This window comes from Oncorhynchus keta, chromosome 34, assembly GCF_023373465.1.
Source record: "Oncorhynchus keta strain PuntledgeMale-10-30-2019 chromosome 34, Oket_V2, whole genome shotgun sequence".
Lineage (NCBI taxonomy): Eukaryota > Metazoa > Chordata > Actinopteri > Salmoniformes > Salmonidae > Oncorhynchus > Oncorhynchus keta.
This window is the reverse complement of record NC_068454.1, coordinates 58,517,174-58,541,278: the sequence shown is the minus strand read 5'-3', so window position 1 is coordinate 58,541,278 and position 24,105 is coordinate 58,517,174. Positions and strand designations below refer to the sequence as shown.

Below are 24,105 nucleotides of genomic sequence, written 5' to 3'. Positions count from 1 at the left end.
TGAAATAGCGCCACTGGTCGCCCAAGGCACATTTGTTATTGTTTTGTTTAACAAACGGAAGAGATGCACATCCAGCAGCGTGTTAAAATAAAATCACAGTACCTACTCCGCTCTTCTGTACAATGATGTCTTTTTTTGTTGTAATATCGCAAACGGACGGATTCCAACTTCAATGTCTCACACTTGCAGCATAAACTGTAAGAAGGTTGGAAAGATATTTTGCCTGACATTTCCCTACTCTTTTGTTGGTGCCAAAGTAACAGTCTCTCAAGCCTCAGAGAATAGAAAACGGGTCTAATACATGTCACATCTTATCTCTTTAATCCTCTTAACATAATTCCCTCGTTCCTTCTCTCTCCTATCTCTCTGTCACTATCTCTCTCTCTATTTTTCTCAGTCTCTGTTTAGTGCTCTCCTTTGTGTTGTCTTTATAACTAATGCAGATTTGATGACCTGTTAATCTTACCTCCAGACAACGCACCTTGCTTTCACATGGCGGCCCCAGACAGACATCGGGGGAGGTTTTAATTGAACTGCTGTGGATTACATTACCTTGATGGCTTTTAATCCTCTCCCTCTCCTTTTTTTCTATCTCTATTTTCCTCTGTTTCTCTCCCATGTCCCTGTCTCTCTCTCCTTCTCTCCGTGTCCTCTCCCTCTCCAGCCTTTTAATTCAATTTCAATTTAAAGGGGCTTTATTTGCATGGGAAACATATGCCTACATTGCCAAACCAAGTGAAATAAATAATCAACTAAAGTGAAATAAACAAAACAGTAAATATTACACACAAGTTCCAAAATACATTTCAAATGTCGTATTATGTATATATGCAGTTTTGTAATGATGTTCAAATTGTTAAAGTACAAAAGAGAAAATAAATAATCATAATAATCACTGGTTGACCTTTTCTTGTGGCAACAGGTCACAAATATTGCTGCTGTGATTGTACACTGTGGTATTTCACCCAATAGATACGGGAATTTATCAAAATTGGAGTTGTTTTTTGTGAATTATTTGTGGGTCTGTGTAATCTGAGGGAAATGTGTCTCTAATATGGTCATACATTTGGCAGCTCAGTTTCCACCTCATTTTGTGGGTAGTATGCACATAGCCTGTCTTCTCTCGAGAGCCAGGTCTGCCTTCGGCAGCCTTTCTCAATAGCAAGGCTATGCTCACTGAGTCTGTACATAGTCAAAGATTTCCTTAATTTTGTGTCAGTCACAGTAGTCAGGTATTCTGTTTAGGGCCAGATAGCATTCTAGTTTGCTCAGTTTTTTTAAATATATTTTTTTCCAATGTGTCAAGTAATTATCTTTTTGTTCTCTCATGATTTGGTTTGGTCTAATTGTGTTGCCGTCTCTCTCTCCCCTCTTCTCACACCTTCCCCATTCCCTCCCCTACTCAGATGCGTCTGCAGTAGTGTCCGGTGGTCCAGGCTCTCCTCTGGACCTGAAGGTTTCTGATGTACAAAAGGACTATGTCTTCCTCACCTGGGAGCCTCCCAGTGCTGATGGAGCCTACCAAGTGGAGGGTTACTTTGTGGAGAGGTACTTTTCGACTGTAACACCAGTGTTTCACTAGTGTATGCACCGTTATGTTATCCTAGGGAAACTGTGTTTCCATAGCTAGGGCTGACAGTGAGGACTTGTGAAGAGCCACTGCATAATCAAAACAATTACTCTGTGAGAAGGTGTTAACGTTCAGTTAGCCATTGTTATTTAAATGTGAAGAGGCCATTAGGGCTTCGTATGAATACTGTAACAAGGACATTGGTTGAGGACTCGTATAACCTTTTCACACTACTGAGCCAAGCTGTAAGATCAAATAGCCTTGATATAGAAGCTGTTTTCAGTCTCTCGGTCCCAGCTTTGATGCACCTGTACTGACCTCGCCTTCTGGATGAGAGAGGAGTGAATAGGCTGTGGCTCTCCTGTAGGAGATAGGCAGTGGCCATCCTGTGACATCGGATGATGTAGGTGTCATGGAGGGCAGGTAGTTTGCCCCTGGTGATGCGTTGTGCAGACCGCACTAACCCTTATGGTTGTGGGCGGAGCAGTTGCCGTACCAGGTGTTGATACAGCCCAACAGGATGTTGTCAATTGTGCATCTGTAAAAGTTTGCGTGTTTTCGGTTTATGTTTTTCTTCAGTCTCCTGAGGTTGAAGAGGCACTGTTGCGCCTTCTTCACCACACTGTCTGTGTGGGTGGACCATTTCAGATTGTCCGTGATGAGTACGCCGAGGTACTTCAAACTTTCCACCTTCTCCACTACTGTCCTGTCGATGTGGATAAGGGTCCCGTCGATGTGGATAACACTCTGCTGTTTCCTGAAGTCCACGATAATCTCCTTTGTTTTGTTGACATTGAGTTTGATGTTATTTTCCAGACACCACACTCTGAGGGCCCTCAACTCCTCCCTGTAGGCCGTCTTGTCGTTGTTGCTAATCAAGGCTATTACTGTAGTGTTGTCTGCAAACTTGATGATTGAGTTGGAGGCACCCTTGTGGGGCCCCATTGTTGAGGATCAGCGGGGTGGAGATGTTGCTTCCTACCCTCACCATCTGGGGGCTGCCCGTCAGAAAGTCCAGGACCCAGTTGCACAGGGCGGGGTCGAGACCCAGGGTCTCGTACTTAATGACGCGTTTGGAGGGTACTATGGTGTTAAATGCTGAGCTGTAGTCAATGAACAGTATTCTTACATCGGTATTCCTCTTGTCCAGATGGATTAGGGCAGTGTGATTGCGATTGCGTCGTCTGTGGACCTATTGGGGCGGAAGTCAAATTGGAGTGGGTCTAGGGTATCAGGTAGGGTGGTGGTGATATGATCCTTGACTAGCCTCTCAAAGCACTTCATGATGACAGAAGTGAGTGCTATGGGGTGAGAGTCGTTTAGCTCAGTTACCTTAGCTTTCTTGGGGACAGGAACAATGGTGGCCCTCTTGAAGCATGTGGGCACAACAGACTGGGATGAGGATTGATTGAATATGTCCATGAACACACCAGCCAGCTGGTCTACGCATGCTCTGGGGACACGGCTACGGATGCCGTCTGGGCCAGCAGCCTTGCGAGGGTTAACACGTTTTAACGTTTTACTCACATTGGACATAGTGAAGGAGAGCCCACATGTTTTGGTAGCGGGCCGTGTCAGTGGCACTGAATTGTCCTCAAAGCGAGCAAAGAAGTTGTTTAATTTGTCTGGGAGCAAGATGTTGGTGTCTGCGACTGGGCTGGTTTTGTTTTTGTAATCCGTGATAGACTTTAGACCCTGCCACATACGTCTCATGTTTGAGCCGTTGAATTGCGACTCTACTTTGTCTCTATTCTGATGCTTAGCATGTTTGATTGCCTTGTGGAGGGAATAGCTACACTGTTTGTATTCGGTCATGTTTCCGGTTGCCTTGCCACGATTAAATTCAGTGGTACGCGCTTTCAGTTTTGCGCGAATGCTGCCATCAATCCACGGTTTCTGGTAAGGGACGGTTTTAATAGTCACCGTGGATACAACATCACTGATGCACTTGCTAATAAACTCGCTCACCAAGTCAGAATATGCGTCAATGTTGTTGTCGGAGGCTATCCGGAGCACATCCCAGTCCACGTAATAGAAGCAATCTTGAAGCGTGGAATCCGATTGGTCGGACCAGGGTTGAACAGACCTGAGTACGAGCATTTCCTCTTTTAGTTTCTGTCTATAGGCTGGGAGCAACAAAATGGAGTCGTGGTCAGATTTGCAGAAAGGAGGGCGGGGGAAGTATTTGTATGCGTCGTGGAAGTAGCAATGATCTAGAATGCTGCCAGCTCGAGTCGCGCATTCGATATACTGATAAAATTTAGGGAGCCTTGTTTTCAGACTAGCTTTGTTAAAATCCCCAGCTACAATAAATGCAGCCTCAGGATATATATGGTTTCCATTTTTTCATATCGAGTCCAGTGAAGTTCTTTCAGGGCCGTCGAAGGTATCTGCTTGGGGGGGGGGGATATACACGGCTGTGATTATAATCGAAGATAATTATCTTGGTAGATTACACGATTGGCATTTGATTGTAAGGAATTCTAGGTCAGATGAACAAAAGGACTTGAGTTCAAGTATGTTGTTATGATGACACCACGAGTCGTTAATCATAAGGCATATACCCCTGCCCGTCTTCTTACCAGAGAGATGTTTGTTTCTGTCGGCACGATGCGTGAAGAAACCGGGTGGCTGTACCGACTCTGATAACATATCCCAAGTGAGCCATGTTTCCATGAAACAGAGAATGTTACAATCTCTGTCTCTCTGGAAGGCAACACTTGCTCGAATTTCATCTACCTTGTTGTCAAGAGACTGGACATTGGCGAGTAGTATACTCAGGAGCAGTGAGCAATGTACCCGTCTACGGAGCCTGACCAGAAGACCGCTCCGTCTGCCCCTTCTGTGGCGCCGTTGTTTTGGGTCGCCTACTGGGATCAGATCCATTGTCCTGGGTTGTGGTCCGAACAGAGGATCCGCTTCGGGAAAGTTGTATTCCTGGTCGTAATGTTGGTAAGTTGATGTTGCTCTTATATCCAATAGTTATTCCAGGCTGTATGTAATAATACTTAAGATTTCCTGGGGTAACGATGTAAGAAATAATACGTTAAAAAAGGCGACCATCTCTGTTGGTGTCATTTTGATGGCATTGGAGAGGAAGGCAGACGTTTAATGCGTCCCGGAACGATTGTGTTTTTTTGTTTATTTATTTGCGTTGTTTGTAAGTTATTGTTTTCCTTATTTTGTACATAATGTTGCCGCTACCGTCTCTTATGACCGAAAATAAGATGTCAGGACTGTGATTACTCACCACGGACTAGCAGAATCCTTTTTTCCTTTCACGACTCTGACGAGCCCGACGCAAAGGATAATACTGCTTCCTCGCGTACAGGCCCAGATCCCCGTGATTTGCGTAATGAGGAGGCTGAGAAAAAGGGGCCAAAGTGCGGGCTGCCTTCTGAGAATTCGTAGGCGATCGAATAAACCCCCACTTCCCTCTATTCTGCTAGCAAACGTGCAATCTTTGGAGAATAAAATCAACGAGCTACGATTAAACTATCAACAGGATATTAAAAATGGTAACATTTTATGCTTCGTGGAGTCGTGGCTGAACGATGACACTGTCAACATACAGCTGGCTGGTTACACGCTATACTGACAGGATAGAACAGCTGCGTCTGGTAAAGAAAAGCGCGGCGGACTATGTATTTTTGTAAATAACGGCCGGTGTACAATATCTATGGAAGTCTCGAGCTATTGCTCAGCTGAGATAGAGTGTCTCATGATAAGCACACTATCTACCTAGAGATTTTTCATCTGCATTTTTCATAGCTGTTAACATACCACCACAGTCAGAGGCTGGCACTAAGGCAGCATTGAATGAGCTGTATTCCGCCATAAGCAAACAAGAAAACACTCACCCAGAGGCGGCGCTCCTACTAGCCTGGGACTTTAATGCAGGGAAACTTAAATCCGTTTTACCAAATTTCTATCAGCATGTTACATGTGCAACCAGGGGAAGAAAAAAAAACTCTGGACAACGTATACTCAACGTATACTCCACACACTAAGACGCATACAAAGCTCTCCCTCGCCGTACGTACATACCCCAACCAGAAGCCATGGATTACAGGCAGCATCCGCACTGAGTTAAAGGGTAGAGCTGTCGCTTTCAAGGAGCGGGACTCTAACCCAGAAGCTTATACGAAATCCTGCAATGCCCTCTGACGAACCATCAAATAGGCAAAGCGTCAATATAGGACTAAGATCAAATCATACTGCTCCGGCTCTGACACTCGTTGGATGTGGGAGCACTTGCAAACCATTACAGACTACAAAGGGAAGCACAGCCGAGAGCTGCCCAGTGACATGAGCCTACCAGACGAGCTAAACTTCTTCTATGCTCGCTTAGAGGCACCAGCTGTTCCGGAGGACTGTGATCACCCTGTCCACAGCCGATGTGAGTAAGACCTTTAAACAGGTCAACATTCACAATTCAAAGACAGATTACCAGGACGTGTACTGCGAGCATGCGCTGACCAACTGGCCAGTGTCTTCACTGACATTTTCAACCTCTCCCTGTCGGAGTCTGTAATACTAACCTGTTTTAAGCAGACCACCATAGTGCCTGTGCCACAGAACACTAAATTAACCTGCCTAAATGACTACCGACCCGTAGCACTCACGTCTGTAGCCATGAAGTGCTTTGAAAGGCTGGTCATGGCTCACATCAACACCATCATCCCAGAAACCCTAGACCCACTCCAATTTGCATACCGCCCCAACAGATCCACAGATGATGCAATCTCTATTGCACTCCCTGACTCTGTGCCCCCTGTACCCCCCCTGACTCTGTGCCCCCTGTACCCCCCTGACTCTGTACCTCCCTGTATATAGTCTGGCTATTGTTGTTTTACTGCTGCTCTTTAATTACTTGTTACTTTTATCTCTTATTCTTGTCCGTATTTTTTTAAACTGCATTGTTGGTTAGGGGCTCGTAAGTAAGCATTTCACTGTAAAGTCTACACCTGTTGTATTCGGCGCATGTGACTAATAACATTTGATTTGATTTGAACCTGGCCTGCTTACCTGTACGTTCAGTCTAAACGATAAGAGTGATCTTAGACATAAGCTATCTTTGTTGACTCCAAATCAACAACACACAGCAAACCAAACTAAACTGTTGGGCCACAACTTACTCAGATGAGTGCGAGCAAATTGGATCGGGAGATAAAACCCCTGCCAACTTTGATGTAATATCCATTTGGCAAAGCCCAAAGAAGATGGATGATATGCGTGATAATAATTCAACATGGAACACAACGTTAACTCAATCAAAGCCCTCCCATAGGTAACAGGTGCTCACTAATCACCGAAGCTGATCGATGCGCGCGTGTGTGTACTTTCATCATACTTACACATCTTTCACTAGTTAGCATGCAGAGGGCACATTAAAATACTAATGTTAGGTCTCACTCTGATGTATTATATGATATATATATTATATGCATCAGAGAAAGACCTAATATCAGAGAGACCTAGCCTTCCAGTCGCCTAGCAACACATACACAGCTTAATGTTCCCTCAAGCTATTTGCTTTCTTTGTTTGCTTTCCCAGGTGGCTTCTTGTTCAGTATTGATTTATCAGCATTCAACGGCTGCTTTTCTTCACATTTTCTTATAAATTAGTTGTGAGACTTGTTATTTTGAGGTTATGTACTTGGGTGGAAAAATTATTGTCCTTTGTTGGCTGAAATGTGTTTCTCTTTTATGCATTCGAAAATGTTTCCAAATGTATTTTATAGTGACAAAATTATATTAATGGAGAAATAACAAAATTGTGGAATGTTGAGCTAAGAACTATTTTGAAGGTCATAAAGTGAAATTTTTTTTTTTTGAAATCTTTGATCTTTTCCGTTCCCTTCTCATATGGTATCTTTCTCTCTCGCTCCCTAATCCTAGGTGTGACATTGGTAGTGGGCAGTGGGTGCGTTGTAATGACACCATTCAGAAGGCATGTCACTACCCTGTGAGAGGTCTGAGTGACAGCGCCATCTACCAGTTCAGGGTGTGTGCCGTCAACCAGGCAGGTGTAGGACGCCCCTCTAAGGCCACCGAGCCTGTCATCACCACCGACCCTTTAGAACACACCAGAACTATGGGTAATCTGCACACTCAGATTTACACACACCGAACACATTCTGGGTAGAGGTCATTAGATAGAGAGAGACATCACATAGGCTAAATAGAATACATTGTGTGTGTGTGTGTGTGTGTGTGTGTGTGGTGGGGGCTATGAGAGAGAGAGATAACATAGGCTAAATAGAATACATTGTGTGTGTGGTGGGGGCTATGAGAGAGAGAGAGAGAGAGAACATAAGCTAAATAGAATACATTGTGTGTGTGTGTGTGTGTGTGTGTGTGGGTGTGTGAGAGAGAGGGGAGAGAGAGAGAGAGAGAGAGAGAGAGAGAGAGAGAGAGAGAGAGAGAGAGAGAGAGAGAGAGAGAGAGAGAGAGAGAGAGAGATAACATAGGCTAAATAGAATACATTGTGTGTGTGGTGGGGGCTATGAGAGAGAGAGAGAGAGAGAGACATAACATAGGCTAAATAGAATACATTGTGTGTGTGGTGGGGGCTATGAGAGAGAGAGAGAGAGAGAGAGGACAGATGGGTGTGCTGGTCAGATGCTGTGGATCATTAGGTCCAGATGAAGTATGGCCAGGAGGTTGGCTCGCCTCTGACTGTTTCCCCCAGCTCTCTCTCTCTCTACCTCTCTCTCTGCCGAGCCCTGGCATGCTGGCATCGTATGGACGGTTTCTTCCATGTTATCATGCATTTCATTTCCTTCTTTCTCTCTCTCTTTTTCTTCTCAATCAGTTATTAAGGTGGACAGAGGTAGAGAGATCACCATCACCAAAGACCAGCTGGAAAGTGAGAAACCACATACATCATCGTTGTTGTACTATTGCTAACAGTGTTCGTAGCTATGGCACTGCAGCCTTTTCAATGGTATCCCCCAGCTACTTACCCTAGACCGAATACTTACGACACAGTGCCACTGTACATTTCTGCTTTTCCCTTTCTATTCCTTTGACATTTGAAGACACATGTTCTGCAATTCTATACAGTTTAACATTACTTTTTTTTTGGGGGGTATGGAGGGGTATTTTGGAAACACAGTATAAGTGGAAAGTGATTTTTTTGTTTTGGTAAAACCATTTTTTTTTGGTGGGGTGTGGAAACAGTGAACTTCAACACTTTAAATCATGGGGCAGAGAGAAAACGTTGCAGTTTAAAATTGTAAATATTCATCTCCAGCACCACCCCGACATCAACATATATGAAAATGGCGAGTTTCTATGTTTTGTAGTAAAAAAAAGATTTGCGTTTCCAATGACATCATCAACCAATTAGCGGACAGGCAATGCCTACGAACAATTGGTCAAAATCACACAGTGCCCACTGTTGTCATTGGAAACACTTATCTTTCACTCTCTTTTTTTACTACAAAACCCCAGTGGCAATTTTGCCTATGATATTCAATATAACAACGTCATGTTTCTTCATATCATCCATCATGTAATAGCTTTGTGAAAGCAATGTACTTTGTTCCATTAGGTGGACTATTCTCCATGGTGTCCTAGTAAATGCCTATTATAGCCCAGGGTAGTCAGCGTGCTTCTCTCTGAACAGGGATCATAACATGACCCTGATGTAGCTCAAAGATGGAGGAGGAGGAGGCAAACACCATGGAAACACCAGGGAATGGTGTACTATTATGAAAAATAAAGCACTATCTCAGCCTCATAGACTGCCATACTCTCTTTTTCGAGGCACCCTGGTACCACTTTAGGTTTCAATAAATCAATAACTGTGTGTGTGTGTGTGTGTCATGACAATCTGTCCGTTTCTCATAACAAAAAAACATTTTATATCTGACCCTTGCTTGGTCATGTGATACAATGCTCTGGGTCTTGTTTAGCAGGGTACACCGTAGCAAAACTATTTGCAATGGAAAATAGTCCCCGTCTCCCCGTCTCAAAATGTTTTCTCCTTCTGACCATGACCTGGTTGTCTTTACTGTCTACTACACCCATCCTCCCGTTTCATCCCTCTGACCTCAGGTCAGATGAAAGTCCCATTCCCTCCCACTGGTGTCCATGCCTGTGAGATGAGTGACAACTACGCCGTGCTTAGCTGGACTGAGCCGGAGCCCAGAGGCAAGGAGCAACTTACCTTCTATGTGGAGCGGGTGAGTGCATGTGCTCCTAATCATACACACAATACAGAGAAACACACACACACCAGCTACCCTCAACCCGGCCATCTTAGTGTGTGTAGAGTCAGCCCGCCACTGCCCATTGACCTGTTTCACTATTGTAGACTCGGAGCCAAATGAATGAAGAGCTCTGACCACTATGATAATTAAAGATTCAAGGGGCGGCAGAAAAACACTTATACGGTTGCCGGTGTCAGTTTAGGTGGGCATCGGTGCACTCGTTAAAAACCGAGCTCTCTTGTCGCTAGCTAATTTGCGTTCTCATGAACTAACAACAAACGTTCCTGTGATGTGCAAGGAATGATTCCAAGAGACCATTCCCTTAATGTCAAATAGAACTTACCCAGAACGCGGTTACCATGTTCTCAGAACTTAAGATATTATGTGTACAAAACATTAGGAACACCTGCTCTTTCCCTGACTGACTGACCAGGTAAATCCATGAGAAAGCTATGGTCCCTTATTGATGTCACCTGTCACATCCACTTCAATCCGTGTAGAGGAAGGGGAGGAGACAGATTAAAGAAGGATTTTTAAGCCTTGAGACGATTGTGTACGTGTGACATTCAGAGGCTGAATGGGCAAGACAAAATATTTGAGTGTCTTTGAACGAGGTATGGTGGTAGGTGCCGGGTGCACTGGTTTGAGTGTGTCAAGAACTGCAGCGTTGCTGGGTTTTTCCACGCTCAACAATTTCCTGTGTGTATCAAGAATGGTCCACCACCCAAAGGATATCCAGCCAACTTGACACTACTGTGGGAAGCATTGGAGTCAACATGGGCCAGCATCCCTGTGGAACGCTTTGACACCTTGTACAGTCCATGCCCTGACGGAAGGTGTTCCTAATGTTTTGTGTATGTTCTAGACACATTTCATTGGAACGTTGCAAGATATTTAGGTGTCCAGTTTTCTGTGGCGAGGACAATATTCCATCAAAGTCCCACCAAGAATAAACAGAACCAAAGACGTTCTAGACAAGTTAAATGAGAACGTTGCAGGAACATTCATGTGCCCTCCCAAAAAATGTATACATCACCTATTGATGCCGAGCCAATCAAGGCCCTGATTGGTGAACCACTGACCCATTCATAGCTCTTGTTGGCAATGTTAGGGATACTCACTCACACTAGTACTTTTAACATAGTGTTTTCAACGGACACATTTAACACACATGATTATATTGTGCATGTTCATTTATACAGTAATTATTATTCAACGTGTCCTAACCTGGGATTTGAACTCACAACCTTAGTTCACAGAACTTCGATCTTCCCGATGCGCCACCATGTCCATGTCAGGTGTCAGTTAATCTGATTATTCTCTCATCCTTGAATTTATTGACTTATTTCAGCGATTTAAAAGGCTTTCTGTATAGCTGTCTAATATTGGTGGGGCATATTAACCTATTCACATATTAATGGCCTGTTTTAATGATAGCCCTGAAACACTATGATCAATAAAATGTTTTCTTGAGTGTACTTTTAACAGAGCTGAGATTTACTTCAAAGTGTATTCACAAAACTGGTTGTTTCAGATCTACACAAGCGCCTAGGGAGGGGGATTGGGGTTTAGTCTGGCCAGGGCCTCTGGCCCAATAAGCACATGCCCTAAAGATATCAAAACGTTGATGGAATTACTCTCCTAACCCTCAAACTGGACACGTTAATGTTCTTGCAATGTCCCATAAAACACGTCTAGAACAGTAATGTTGTATAATCTGATAAATTCTGTTTCACATTAAGGGAATGTTCTCCTAACCTGAACACCAAAACCTGCTAAAACGTTTCTCACAAGGTTTTAGCTAACATAGATAGAATGTTCCCCTAACTAACTGAAAACTGGACAACTGGACATTACCTATAACATTACAAAAATGTTCTCTCTGCCCATAATTGTTAGCTGGGTCAAGCTCTCTCTGGGCTTTGGGGGTGATTAAAAGCATAAATCTTGGTTTTCTAGGTTCACGGTTGTGAATTAGCCACAGTTTTGTTCTGGTTTAGTTTTAACGTCAAGGAGGTTTTATAGTACAGGTTGCGGGTGTGTTCGTACATGGCCACCAAACTATAAAGGACACAAGTGTTCCTATTTTGATGAATGTCTTACAATGACTAAAGTTTGTCAAAGTTCTGGTTTATCAAAGTCCTGGGGGGGGGGGATCATTCATTTTACATCTCCCCCAAAGTGCCCCAGTTATTCAATATCAACCAGGACTCTGCATACTAGATGCCCAACAGCTTGCAATTGCAATAATGAGAAGAAAAGCGGCAAACTGCCACAGGAAATTGCTTTATTGGACTTTTATAAGTAACTCTGTAATAAAACTGTCCAATCCATCAAAAGCATCTGCAATTGCCAAGATCTCCCGCTTCTGTTCTGCCCAGGAATATTCAAATATCCTCGCCCTTGGGCTTGCGCTATATAATCGCTGATCTCCTTTTAAAGACTGGGTTTTTATTCAAATGTACATTTTAAAAAGGACTTAAAGATATGGGAGTCAAGTTAATGGAGCAGAAATGAGACATAATGGTGAGAAACATTTAGATTAATCACTGTGTGTATGTCTGTCTTTCTGCCTACTTCTCTTTCCATCCACCTCTGTCTCTTCCTGCCTGCCTGTCTCGCTCTCTGTTCGTACTTCCTTCTGTCCATCAGTCCATTGCAGGTAAAAACAGCTGGCAGCTGGCCAGCATGGACATCACGGTGGGCTCTCCCAGGTTCCCCATGTTTAACCTACAGAAGGGGAAGTCCTACTACTTCCGGGTGCGCTCCGTCAACAAGTTTGGCGTGAGCGAACCGTCAGAGCCGAGCCCGCCAATCTCACTGGGACAACCCCAAGGTGAGGGAGAGGGATAAACATATTATTTCTTTAATGTTACACTAGTTCCATTGATATGGATTTGTGTTTTCTCTTCTAAATAAAAAAAAAAACAGTTCTAGGGTTATTCTACAGTGACAGTGGTTCTTCAGTTAGCCATTTTCATCCAGGTTGGTTCTTCCTTCAGTACCTTCTCTATGGAAGATTCTTATGGAAGTTCTACCTTGAACCATAAAGGGTTCTCCTACAGGGATGGCTTCAGATAGAATGTTTTTTTATTTTCCTAAGAGTGTGCCAATCAGCTGAGCTCACTGTGTTATCCTGTTAGCTGCTCCTGCTCCAGCCACCTCTGTCTTGGCCATCCGAGACACAGATTCTGCTGTCCTGCTTCAGTGGCAGGAGCCCAAGGAGAAAGAGGGCATTCTGGGATACTACCTGTACTACAGCGAGGCTGGGAAGCAAGAGTGGAGGACGGTCAACAACAAACCAACCACCAACACCAAGTACAGTACTGAACTCACGGTGCCATTTAAACGAACTGAGCTCCTCTTTTTTGAAAGCTGTTTATATTGTGCATTGGATAAATGTTGTAGTTCTTATTGCCACTAATTCTACAACAGAACATGATTGGACAGTTTCCAGGACACAGATTAAGCCTCGTCCTGCTCCATTACCATTTCCAGTTAAATTGCTTTTTAGTCCATAGAACCATCCCACTGTAGAAAGAAATGCTTAGTCATTAGGGCTATATGAATAGTCAAATTTGACATTGCAACACCTAGGCCTAAATGTATTGTTTTTTCCTCTCAGTTTTACAGTCCATGGTCTGAAGTCGAAGAAGGAGTATGTGTTCAGAGTGAAGTCTGTGGGGCGAGCTGGGAACAGTATCTACTCCAACGAGTCTCCCCCTATCCTGGTGAAAGCAGCACTCAGTGAGTACCAGACAAAAAACTGCGGACTGACCCACAATGTTGGACATGCTCCTGGGATATATTCATTAGGGCAAACTGAAATAATGAAACAAATCGAACTAAAAAAAAAAAAAAAAAAGTGTCAAACGCATTACAAGACTTAATGTTGAAAATAGACTACAGAGTATCACAGCTCCCTTTTCCCCCCGTCTGTTTTCAACGAATCACGGAATAGTAATTAACTAGGAAGTAAGGGCACCACGGACAAATTTTGTTTTTAGAATGTCAATTTCACGAATATATCATATCTTATCGATTACAGTCTTCAGTTAATGTATTATTACCTCATCAGTCATATTCTGAATGTTGCAAACCCTTGGATATCTGCACAAACTCTAGCATAGATCATGAATCAGCGATATACAAATTGGCTTAATGATTTATTTACTAACTTAATCACAGAATTACATAAACACACACACACAATAGGTCATGAATTGGTTACTGACATGATAGAAAAGTCCCTAATGGGCTAAGCCGATATGGCAGCTTGGTAGACAAAGGAAAGGGGTGGGAACAGTTCAAGAGTGGGAAGCTCTGAGAGGATTCACTGTTATACAGTTGATAACTGCACTCATAGAAATTGCTAATACTTTGAACATGAACAACCACTCATTCAAAATGAAATTGCAAATGTCATATTTACGAGCGTATGCCTTTGCTGTCCCCCTCTGCGATCGCTGGTCCATCTGCTGGATAGTCAGTTGACAGAAAGCCTCTGGTTTGTCCACCAGAGATCAATGGCTGTTGTAGGTTGTTATAATGGATACTTCAGCGTACCATTTGGAAATGTTCTCAGATCGGATGCGTTTACCAGACTAAAATATTTAAACAGCTGCAGCTTGAATAATTGTTCTTTAGTTTGTAGATTTCTTAGCCATTTCAACGTGGGAATGATCGCCATGTTCTCTGGTCTTGTCCTTTGGTAGAGTTGCCAACCATTTCAACATGAAGCGACGGTTTCCATGTTTTCTGGTCTGGTCTTGGAGTTGTAGTTTAAACCACTTCACACACCCTCAATACTCCATGGCAGCAAAGAGAGTTTCTCCCAGGAATTTATGACTGTTGTAAAACCTGTGGTGGGCTTCATCAATCTATTCCTGATCTCAATTCACCATTAGTTCATAACAGCCTCATGAACCCATTACATGATGACAGGTATTAAATCTAATGGGTAGGCTCCTGATTTATTTTGGTGTGTCCACAAACACAGTGAAATACATAGACTTGTGATGAAGCAGGAACCTGATCAATAACTGCTGACCCCTCTCACTGCTGTCTCACTCTATAATAGCATGTCTGATAATAATAACATACACTCTGCAGGCTGCTACATTGTAATGACTGCTCATTTTAGCTGCCACTCACAGTGATGCCAGATTCCAAATCTGGACTCGGATCAGTTGATGTTACGGCTGAAATCCAGGACTTTGTGTCTGGAACCCTGTGTGGCCTTACATTAACTGACCTGATACATGGAAGTGGCCAGAATATAATATAATTGAATGGAATACAGAAGAATAGAAGCTGATTAGCTATTTATTCAAAACACTATCCATCTAAACTATCTAAATGCAATACTTTTTTTGTTGGTCTCTGGGCAGGCTGAGGAAAAGTATAGCATGCCCAAACGTTCTTTTCAAATAAATCTCCCCTTCCCAGTCGCCCCATCCCCTTCCTCTGCCATCGCCCTGCTGCTCTGCACTGGCTCGGAGATGATTCTCACCTGGAGAGCCCCTGCTAACAATGGAGGAGACCCTGTACGAGGCTACTACCTGGACCAGAAGGACAAAGAGCTGGACGCCTGGAGAAAGGTCAACACCAAGCCTGCCAAGGAGAGGCAGCACAAGGTGAGGAAGGATCTGGTGCCAGTACCCAGGTGTCAGTGCTGTTAGAATGTTGGATCACATTTAACATGACAAAGGCCCTCTACCAGAGTAACGTTAAGTAAGGGATAAACGCTGATGCTCTGTGTATTATCTTGTAAATAACTGACGACTTTTATTCCTCTTATACCGCAGTTGCCAGAGAAAACAATACAGAACCAAAAATTTACTGGAGGAAATTACATGTTTTCATTGATATTTGAATTTTGATAAGTAAAATCGTTATTTTCATCCTCCCACCAAACCTGGTCATTCGTTCTATCGGTTAGGTAGCCAACATAGCAGGCGGAACAAACTTCTGAGCAGAGATCCCACATCCGGTTTTCAGAACATCTGCTTGTTGGCAACTCCACTAAGGCTAGGTTGCCAAAGACATGACCCAGTTGTCCATTCTTTGCGATTTTGCCTGGCATTGAAGAGCAGCTTTGTCCTTAAGGAGACACTGTTCTTTACAGTAGAGGAGATCGCATTGCATATCAAACACTAGGCTAGAAGCTACTGTGGCTAAATAGTTTGTTGCTAGCAAATCTGCCAATGTGACAAACAAATTCAACAATACCAGTTGCTGAAAACAGCTGGTCAAACTACGAACACGTGGGAGGATTTGAAATCATAGCTTCAACTGCGTCTTGAAGAACAGGAGAAATGCATGTCCATCACTCACCACGTTAGGTCATCAGATGCTGCAAAATAAATTCCATGCAAAAGCAAATCAATGCTATGTAGAGAGCTAAGTTTTCCCTCACTGGACCTGCGTTTACACTGTATCCTATTTCGGTTTGCATGGTTGTTGTTTTGGCTCTCTGTAACTTTGTAGCAAGTATGGCCTGCATGGTGCAGTGGTTTAGAATGGGAAAAAGGCGCCTATTGTTGGAACTACTTCAGAGGTGTCCTATATCTTTTCCAACTGTCCTGTATATTTACATGTAATGCCCACTCTTGTAAAGGCTCTCGTTTGGTGGTAGGAAGAGTGGACCAAAGCGCAGCGTGGAAAGTGTTCATGATTCTTTTAGTTCAAAAACAAAAGCACACAGTTCTGTCAGGCAGAAACACTAAACAGAAAACAAGATCCCACAAAATCCAACAGGAAAATGACACCTTATATGTGATCCCCTATCAGAGACAACGATAGACAGCTGCCTCTGATTGGGAACAACACGCGGCCAAAAACAAAGAAATAGAAAACATAGACTTTCCCACCCGAGTCACACCCTGACCTAACCAAACATAGAGAATAAAAAGGATCTCTAAGGTCAGGGCGTGACAAGTCTAGAATGCCTTCCTAGCTAATTATTCAACAATGTCGTGGTATAACTAAAATGTAACAACCAACAGGGGCACAACTTGCATTTTTGTCCCCTCTGAAATACACCCCATTAGAACTAACGTCTTTGTATCTACGTAGAAAACAGAATTAGCGGTGGTCAGAGAGCTGAACATAAGGCTCCGGTGGAGGTACACTGGAGGAAAAAACACATTCCCTCTACTACCTTAGCTGTGTTACTAGGCAACGAGTAGTGGTGCCAATGGAGACTAATGGAAATTGTCACCTGTCTCTTTTTGCAATGGAAATTACAGGTGTCCTGTAATTTTATGGAGTGCAAAAGAGTTATATTTAAGCAAAAAGGCCAGGGGGGGGTGTGGTATATTGCCAATATACCACGGCTAAGGGCTGTTTTTAGGAACAACGCAAAGTAGAGTGCCTGGTCAAAGCCCTTAGCCATGGTATATTGGCCATATACCACAAACCTCTGAGGTGCCTTATTGCTAATATAAACTGGTTACCGATGTAATTAGAGCAGGAAAAACAAATGTTTTGTCATACTCGTGGTATACGGTCTGATATTCCACGGCTGTCAGCCAATCAATATTCAGGGTTCAAACCACCCAGTTTATAATGTTGTTTTTAGACTCAACAGAACAAAGCAATTCAAAGTCTGCAATACTGCAAAATAGTTTAGAAGTTTGGAGCAAACCGTGCTTTTCCACTAACCAGGGTCTTGTTCAGGAGGCAGAAGAAAGCAGACCGAAACAGGGATGCAATGTCCAATAAGAAACGCTTGTTTTTGTTTTCTATTGCAAAACATAATGCTACGGTGTGCCCTAATGTCCAAGGTATTTAACATATAAAGCCATTGATCTGCTTGCAGGCATTAATGAAAACAGTGGCCACATGCAGTGCCCTCTGTTGGGCGACTCCAGCCCCTACCACTGCCCAGTCTCTTCCAGTAATAGTTCCTCCCATCTCTGAGTTCGCTTTTTGCTCTTATTTTTACAAGCTGCTCACTTGCTGCCTTCATGTAAATGAGATATATTAGAATATTGATCCAACGGAGGCGTCATGCTCGGGACACTTTGGTCTTCCTGCTTGTCTAAGCCAATGTAAATGACTTTACCCCCTGAATCCTTTCCTTCCACCACCACTGGTTTAGCAGTCAGGCAGACATGCCACCTATCCAGCCTCATTAGAAGAATGTCTGAAATGTGAATCCTTAGGATTTTTAGTTATCTCGCTTAGTTTGGAATTCCACCTCCATTTCGACCGCAGTGCCTTTACTTCCACTGATTCAGAATCAGGTGAACTGATGCCATCTGGTGGCGATAAGTTGAATCGACAGACACTTTGGGACGAACGCCCCTTATCCCCTACCCCTGCTATACTTCACTGCAGAGCTCCAAGCAGCACTGTCTAGGTATTGATTTGATGAAGAGACTTTTGTTGCACCTAATTAGGGATAGCCTAGTGACCAATCTATAAAAAGAGGAGGCATAGTCTTTCGATGGTGTGATTCCTATCACACTTAAATAAGCCCCTCAGGTTTGTCTATTGATAGCCATTGTCCCATGGCTCAGTCCCCCTAAAGCAGAATAACTTCATAGGCGATAAGGACTTTAAAGGCTAAGTGGCTGTGAATAAAGTGGTTGGGATCAATGATCTGAATCCCCTTCCTAAAGCCATGAAAACGACACTGGCAGAATTTAATCTTTGCTTTACAGTATGTGGCTCAGTTAGGATTAGGTTGTTCTCAACCTTACAAGTGTACACTACTGGTCAAAAGTTTTAGAACACCTACTCATTCAAGTTTATTTTTCTTCACTATTTTCTACACTGTAGAATAATAGTGAGGACATCAAAACTATGAAATAACACATATGGAATCATGTAGTAACTAAAACAGTGTTAAACAAATAAAATACATGTTATATTTGAGATTCTTCAAATAGCCACCCATTGCCTTGATGACAGCTTTGCACAAACTTGGCATTCTCTCAACCAGCTTCATGAGGTAGTCACCTGGAATGCATTTAAATTAACAGGTGTGCCTACTTAAAAGTTCATTTGTGGAATTTCTTTCCTTCTTAATGCGTTTGAGCCAATCAGTTGTGTTGTGACAAGGTATGGGGGTATACAGAATATAGCCCTATTTGGTAAAAGACCAAGTCCATATTATGGCAAGAACAGCTCAAATAAGCAAAGAGAAAACGACAGTCCATCATTACTTTAAGACATGAAGGTCAGTCAATACAGAAAATGTCAAGAACTTTGAGTGTTTCTTCAAGTGCAGTTGCAAAAACCACCAAGCGCTATCATGAAACTGTCTCTCATGAGGACTGCCACAGGAAATTAAGACCCAGAGTTACCTCTGCTGCAGAGGATAAGTTCATTAGAGTTACCAGCCTCAGAAATTGCAGCCCAAATAAATGCTTCACAGAGTTCAAGTAACAGACACATCTCAACATCAACTGTTCAGAGGAGACTGTGTGAACCAGGCCTTCATAGTCAAACTGCTGCAAAGAAACCACTACTAATGGACACCAATAAGAAGAAGAGACTTGCTTGGGCCAAGAAACACGAGCAATGGACATAAGACCGCTGGAAATTTGTCCTTAGGTCTGGAGTCCAAATGAGAGATTTTTGTTTCCAACCGCTGGGTCTTTGTGAGACGCGGTGTGGGTGAAGGATGATCTCCACATGGGTATTTCCCACTGTAAAGCATGGAGGAGGAGGTGTTATAGTATGGGGGGGCTTTTCTGGTGACCCTGTCTGTGATTTATTTACAATTCAAGGCACATTAAACCAGCATGGCTACCACAGCATTCTGTAGCGATACGCCATCCCATCTGGTTTGTGCTTAGTGGGACTATCATTTGTTTTTCAACAGGACAATGACCTAACACACCTTCAGGTTGTGTAAGGGCTTTTTTTTACCAAGAAGGAGAGTGATGGAGTGTTGCATCAGATGACCTGGCCTCCACAATCCCCTGACCTCAACCAAATTGAGATGGTTTGGGTTGAGTTGGACCGCAGAGGGAAGGAAAAGCAGCCAACAAGTGCTCAACATAAGTGGGAACTCCTTCAACACTATTGGAAAAGCATTCCAGGTGAAGCTGGTTGTGAGAATTTTTACATTTAAGTCATTTAGCAGACGCTCTTATCCAGAGCGACTTACAAATTGGTGCATTCACCTTATGACATCCAGTGGAACAGCCACTTTACAATAGTGCATCTAAATCTTTTAAGGGGGGGAGGGTGAGAAGGATTACTTTATCCTATCCTAGGTATTCCTTAAAGAGGTGGGGTAGAGCAGCGAACAGTTTTGACTGGGCTGAGCGGGAACTGTACTTCCTCAGTGGTAGGGAGGCGAGCAGGCCAGAGGTGGATGAACGCAGTGCCCTTGTTTCGGTGTAGGGCCTGATCAGAGCCTGGAGGTACTGAGGTGCCGTTCCCCTCACAGCTCCGTAGGCAAGCACCATGGTCTTGTAGCGGATGCGAGCTTCAACTGGAAGCCAGTGGAGAATGCCAAGAGTGTGCAAAGCTATCATCAAGGCAACGGGTGGCTACTTTGTTTAATACTTTTTTGGTTACTACATGATTCCATATGTGTTATTTCATAGTGTTGATGTCTTCACTATTATTCTACAATGTAGAAAATAGTCCAAATAAAATAAAAACCCTTGAATGAGTAGGCATTATAAAATGTTTGATCGATAGTGTACATCAAATCAATGGAGTTGAGTAGAGACGAGAGTGTAAATACAGAAACCCTTACCGTGTACCTATGTTTGTCCTCTGCAGCTCCGTGCCTTCCTTAATTTGCTGAAATCCATCCCTTTTTAACAAAACGTTAATCAAATGCAACCAACAGACTGTTTCCTCATCTCGACTGACAGCGTCTCGATGTAGTTGGAGGTACACTCCTTCCACAGACGTCGCAACCCAACTCCACCGTCATGTCCATATGTGTGGAGTTGAGAAACCAAGCTAAATTAGGACGTGAGAACACAACCTCAGATTTAAGATGAATCTCTGCGAATATGCCCGAGGTAATCCAGCTACTGTGTTGCATTATCTTTAAAAGGGTACCTTTTTTTGTTTTGTCCACGGTTTGTCCATGCAAGAGCTGACGTACTGAAACTCAAAGCTAGCTGACCCTTGTTTTCTCAATGACCAGAGTATTGTTCAGTAGGCACCAAGCAGAAAACTTGACCAATAAGAAATGCTAATGTCTGTTGCAAAAATGTTTTGAAATGTTTTTCCTGGTTGTGTCCTAATGAACACAACCCTGGTTGTAATTTGTGCAGTAAATGTATTCATTTTATGGTGTCTTGTTTACAGGTCTGTAATCTGGATGGGGGGCATTACTATCAGTTCCGTGTTTTTGCTGCCAATGTGGTTGGTGTTGGTAAACCCTCTGAGCCCAGTGAGGCTTTCCTGTGTGAGGAGTGGACCATGCCTGAGCCAGGTGAGGATGATGCAATCATCATGAAAACACACACATTCACTTACGCATGCACATACACACGGATGCACACACATGGTCGCTGTACACACACATGGTCTCTGTACACACACACACACACACACACACACACACACACACACACACACACACTTTTACTCTCTAAAACACACACACATTCACACGTTTGCTCTCTAAAACACACTCTCTCTCTCTCTTTCTGTCTCTCTCTACTCACTCTGGCATTCGGTAATGGAGCAGTTCAGTGCACAGCCATGGCCAGCTGTGTTTCTCATATAACACTGCCTGTTGTGATATTCATATTGGAAATGGAGAGAGCCACACACCATTTATCCCACACAGCCCATTAATCCAGCTGAATCCAGCCGGGTCTCTCCCCGCGTCGTAAATAATTTAAATGCGACTGAAAATCGTTAAGCAAATTAACTACCGTGCACTGGCACTAAGAACGAAGGGGTAGATTAAGCAAAATCACTTTACTTGTTTTTTAAATGTTATTATTATTGTTTGTTCATTTCTTTATGATGGCCTGTTCTGTCACGGACAACTTGGCTGTTTATGGGTGATTATAGAACACGGGGAAAAGGATAAATATCAATATTCTCATTTCAAATACTTTATCTCTGCTTAAATAAGCATGCATGTTGCAATGTAACCAATAGAAAATTCCAAAAAGTGCAGACCCTGCCCACCTAGCACTCCAGTCAGGATGAACCAAACACTGATTTCAAATAGTATTTGCACCCAGGTCTGGTTGGTATTTTTCTAACACAGTAGACACTTATCAATCCATGTACTGTATAGAATGTAAGGCTGTATGGCTTGATCCAGATTTCTCTCTTTGTGTTATGCTAACTATGCTAACCCCACTCATCCCCCCAGGCTGCCCGTATGACCTGGAATTCAGGGAGGTGAGGCATAACTCTCTGGTCCTCCTATGGGCAGTGCCTCTCTACGAAGGACAGCAAGGACCAATCACAGGGTACCTGGTGGAGCTGAGCGAGGGCGACCAATCACAGAGCTGGACTGCCGTGAATGACGAGCCAATTGCAGATACCTTTTTGAAGGTTGGTGATATATACTTGGTTTATTGTAATAAGGATATAGATACATTGAAATAGAGTTAATATGTTTTTGTTTTTGATAAAATTATCAAATGTATCAAATATTTCATTTTGGTGTGATTGTGTTCCCAGGTGTCAGGTCTCCAGGCAGGTCGGACCTATCGTCTCAGAGTGTGTGCCTTCAACAAGGCTGGAATGGGCATCCCTTCTCTGCCCTCTGAGCCTATCAGAGCCCAGACTCAACCAGGTGAGTCATTTTAGGGTTTCAGTTAGCCTGGTTCAAGGTCTGTTTGTGTTTGACATAACAATGACCATAGGAGTTGGCCAAAGAGCACAAACATGTCTGGGACCAGGCTTGATTTTAGCAATACCAGGTCCCTGATTAATAATATCACCAGAATTACTTTTGATTCATGTTCTTTCTCCATCAGGCACCAGAGACATAGAGATTGGTGTGGACAATGATGGCTTCATCTTCCTGGCCTTTGAGGCCACTGAAATTACGGAGAAGAGCACGTTTGTCTGGTGCAAGAACTACAAAGAGGCCATTGAAGCTGGGAGAGCCAGGGTACTGTGGGAGAACAATAGGTACTGCAATGCTGTATGTGTGTGTGTGGTGTGTGTGTGTGTGTGTGTGTGTGTGTGCCTTTTATAGAGAAAGAAAAAAGTGACCTGTAGAGTTGAGAGAGGGCATGTAACCCATGAAAGACTTGTTTAATGTTAAGAGGTCACCAAAGGGTCAGACTCAGTGGAGATTCTTCCTCACCTCACACTACAATGCAAAATGTACTCCCTTGTCACTGAGCACTATGGTCCCATTCAGGCCTACTGAGTCCCCTGGTCTGTCCTTTAAGCCTACTGTCCTTCTGTCCGTCCCCAGGTCCATCCTAACCTTCACAAACGCCACTACAGAGGACCTGGGCCTGTACACAGCAGAGATGAGTGACAACCCAGACATCTCTTCCAGTTTCACCTTTACCGCGGAAGGTACTTTATACTCCAAGCTAAAGAAGACCTGCGCAAAAGATAGCTGTTCCCTGTAATTCTCCCTCTCTCTCTTTTCCCATAGATCTGGACAGACTGACCGAGCTCGGCTGGCACATCTGCCACCCATGTAAGACTTACTCTCTGTAATAATACAAGTCTCTATCGAGCTAAAACAGTCGATAGTACTCCTTTTCAAATAGAAACAGGCATAATATATTGTTCAACATCCCAATTTCAACACGCTATTCCCTCAGATGTTGTCTTGGTTAAAAGCCCTATTTTTTCAATTCCTGCCTTTGTTGTTGAGCACCCTTCCCGATGATGATTTTGTTTGCGGAAGCTTGGAGGCCAACCTGAACCCATAACCTCTTCCCTCTTCATTGTTCTCTCCCCCTACAGTGATAGCCCTGCGCTCCAAGTGGCAGGTGGAGGTGTCAGAGAAAGGGAACGTGCGTCTCTGGATGCAGACTGAGAGCCTGAGCAACGCTGCAGAGCTCCGCCTCATTCTCAACGACAGAGAGATCTCCAGTACTGCAGTAAGGAGCGCTTCAAAACACAGGCTATGTGTTCCAATCTCAGAACCCAGAACTACATCTTGTGCCTACTGGTCTGTCAGTAGAGTGTGTATGTCTCAAATGAATACTAAAACTAGCTTGGGTGTCAGAATGTTCCTGCTTTAATCGATGGTGCAGTGTTGTATGAATAGGAAGGAGATGACAAGTTGGTTAAAAAATAGAAAGAGAAATAGACTGAACCAGGCAAGTTATAGCATGTCTACCGGAGGTGTGCATAAATCATAAGCTACTGCATTTTGCATACACACATTTATTT

General features: G+C 43.4%; 1 protein-coding gene across 2 annotated transcripts in view; it reads left to right on the top strand.

Annotated features, from left to right (window-relative positions):
- The window catches only part of myom3 (myomesin 3), a 74,336-nt gene that overhangs the window by 35,749 nt on the left and 14,482 nt on the right, over positions 1 to 24,105 (top strand). For both annotated transcript variants that reach the window (XR_008090375.1, XM_052494155.1), the window contains exons 11-25: positions 1,407 to 1,548; positions 7,472 to 7,671; positions 8,388 to 8,441; positions 9,635 to 9,762; positions 12,442 to 12,625; positions 12,933 to 13,107; positions 13,415 to 13,536; positions 15,238 to 15,425; positions 21,079 to 21,205; positions 22,106 to 22,290; positions 22,420 to 22,534; positions 22,719 to 22,875; positions 23,168 to 23,274; positions 23,357 to 23,401; positions 23,674 to 23,810. Coding sequence is in view for 1 of the 2 variants with exons in the window: in XM_052494155.1 (XP_052350115.1) it covers positions 1,407 to 1,548; positions 7,472 to 7,671; positions 8,388 to 8,441; positions 9,635 to 9,762; positions 12,442 to 12,625; positions 12,933 to 13,107; positions 13,415 to 13,536; positions 15,238 to 15,425; positions 21,079 to 21,205; positions 22,106 to 22,290; positions 22,420 to 22,534; positions 22,719 to 22,875; positions 23,168 to 23,274; positions 23,357 to 23,401; positions 23,674 to 23,810 (2,066 nt within the window). In the remaining variant the exon portion in view is untranslated. The remainder of the gene's footprint in view (positions 1 to 1,406; positions 1,549 to 7,471; positions 7,672 to 8,387; positions 8,442 to 9,634; positions 9,763 to 12,441; positions 12,626 to 12,932; positions 13,108 to 13,414; positions 13,537 to 15,237; positions 15,426 to 21,078; positions 21,206 to 22,105; positions 22,291 to 22,419; positions 22,535 to 22,718; positions 22,876 to 23,167; positions 23,275 to 23,356; positions 23,402 to 23,673; positions 23,811 to 24,105) is intronic.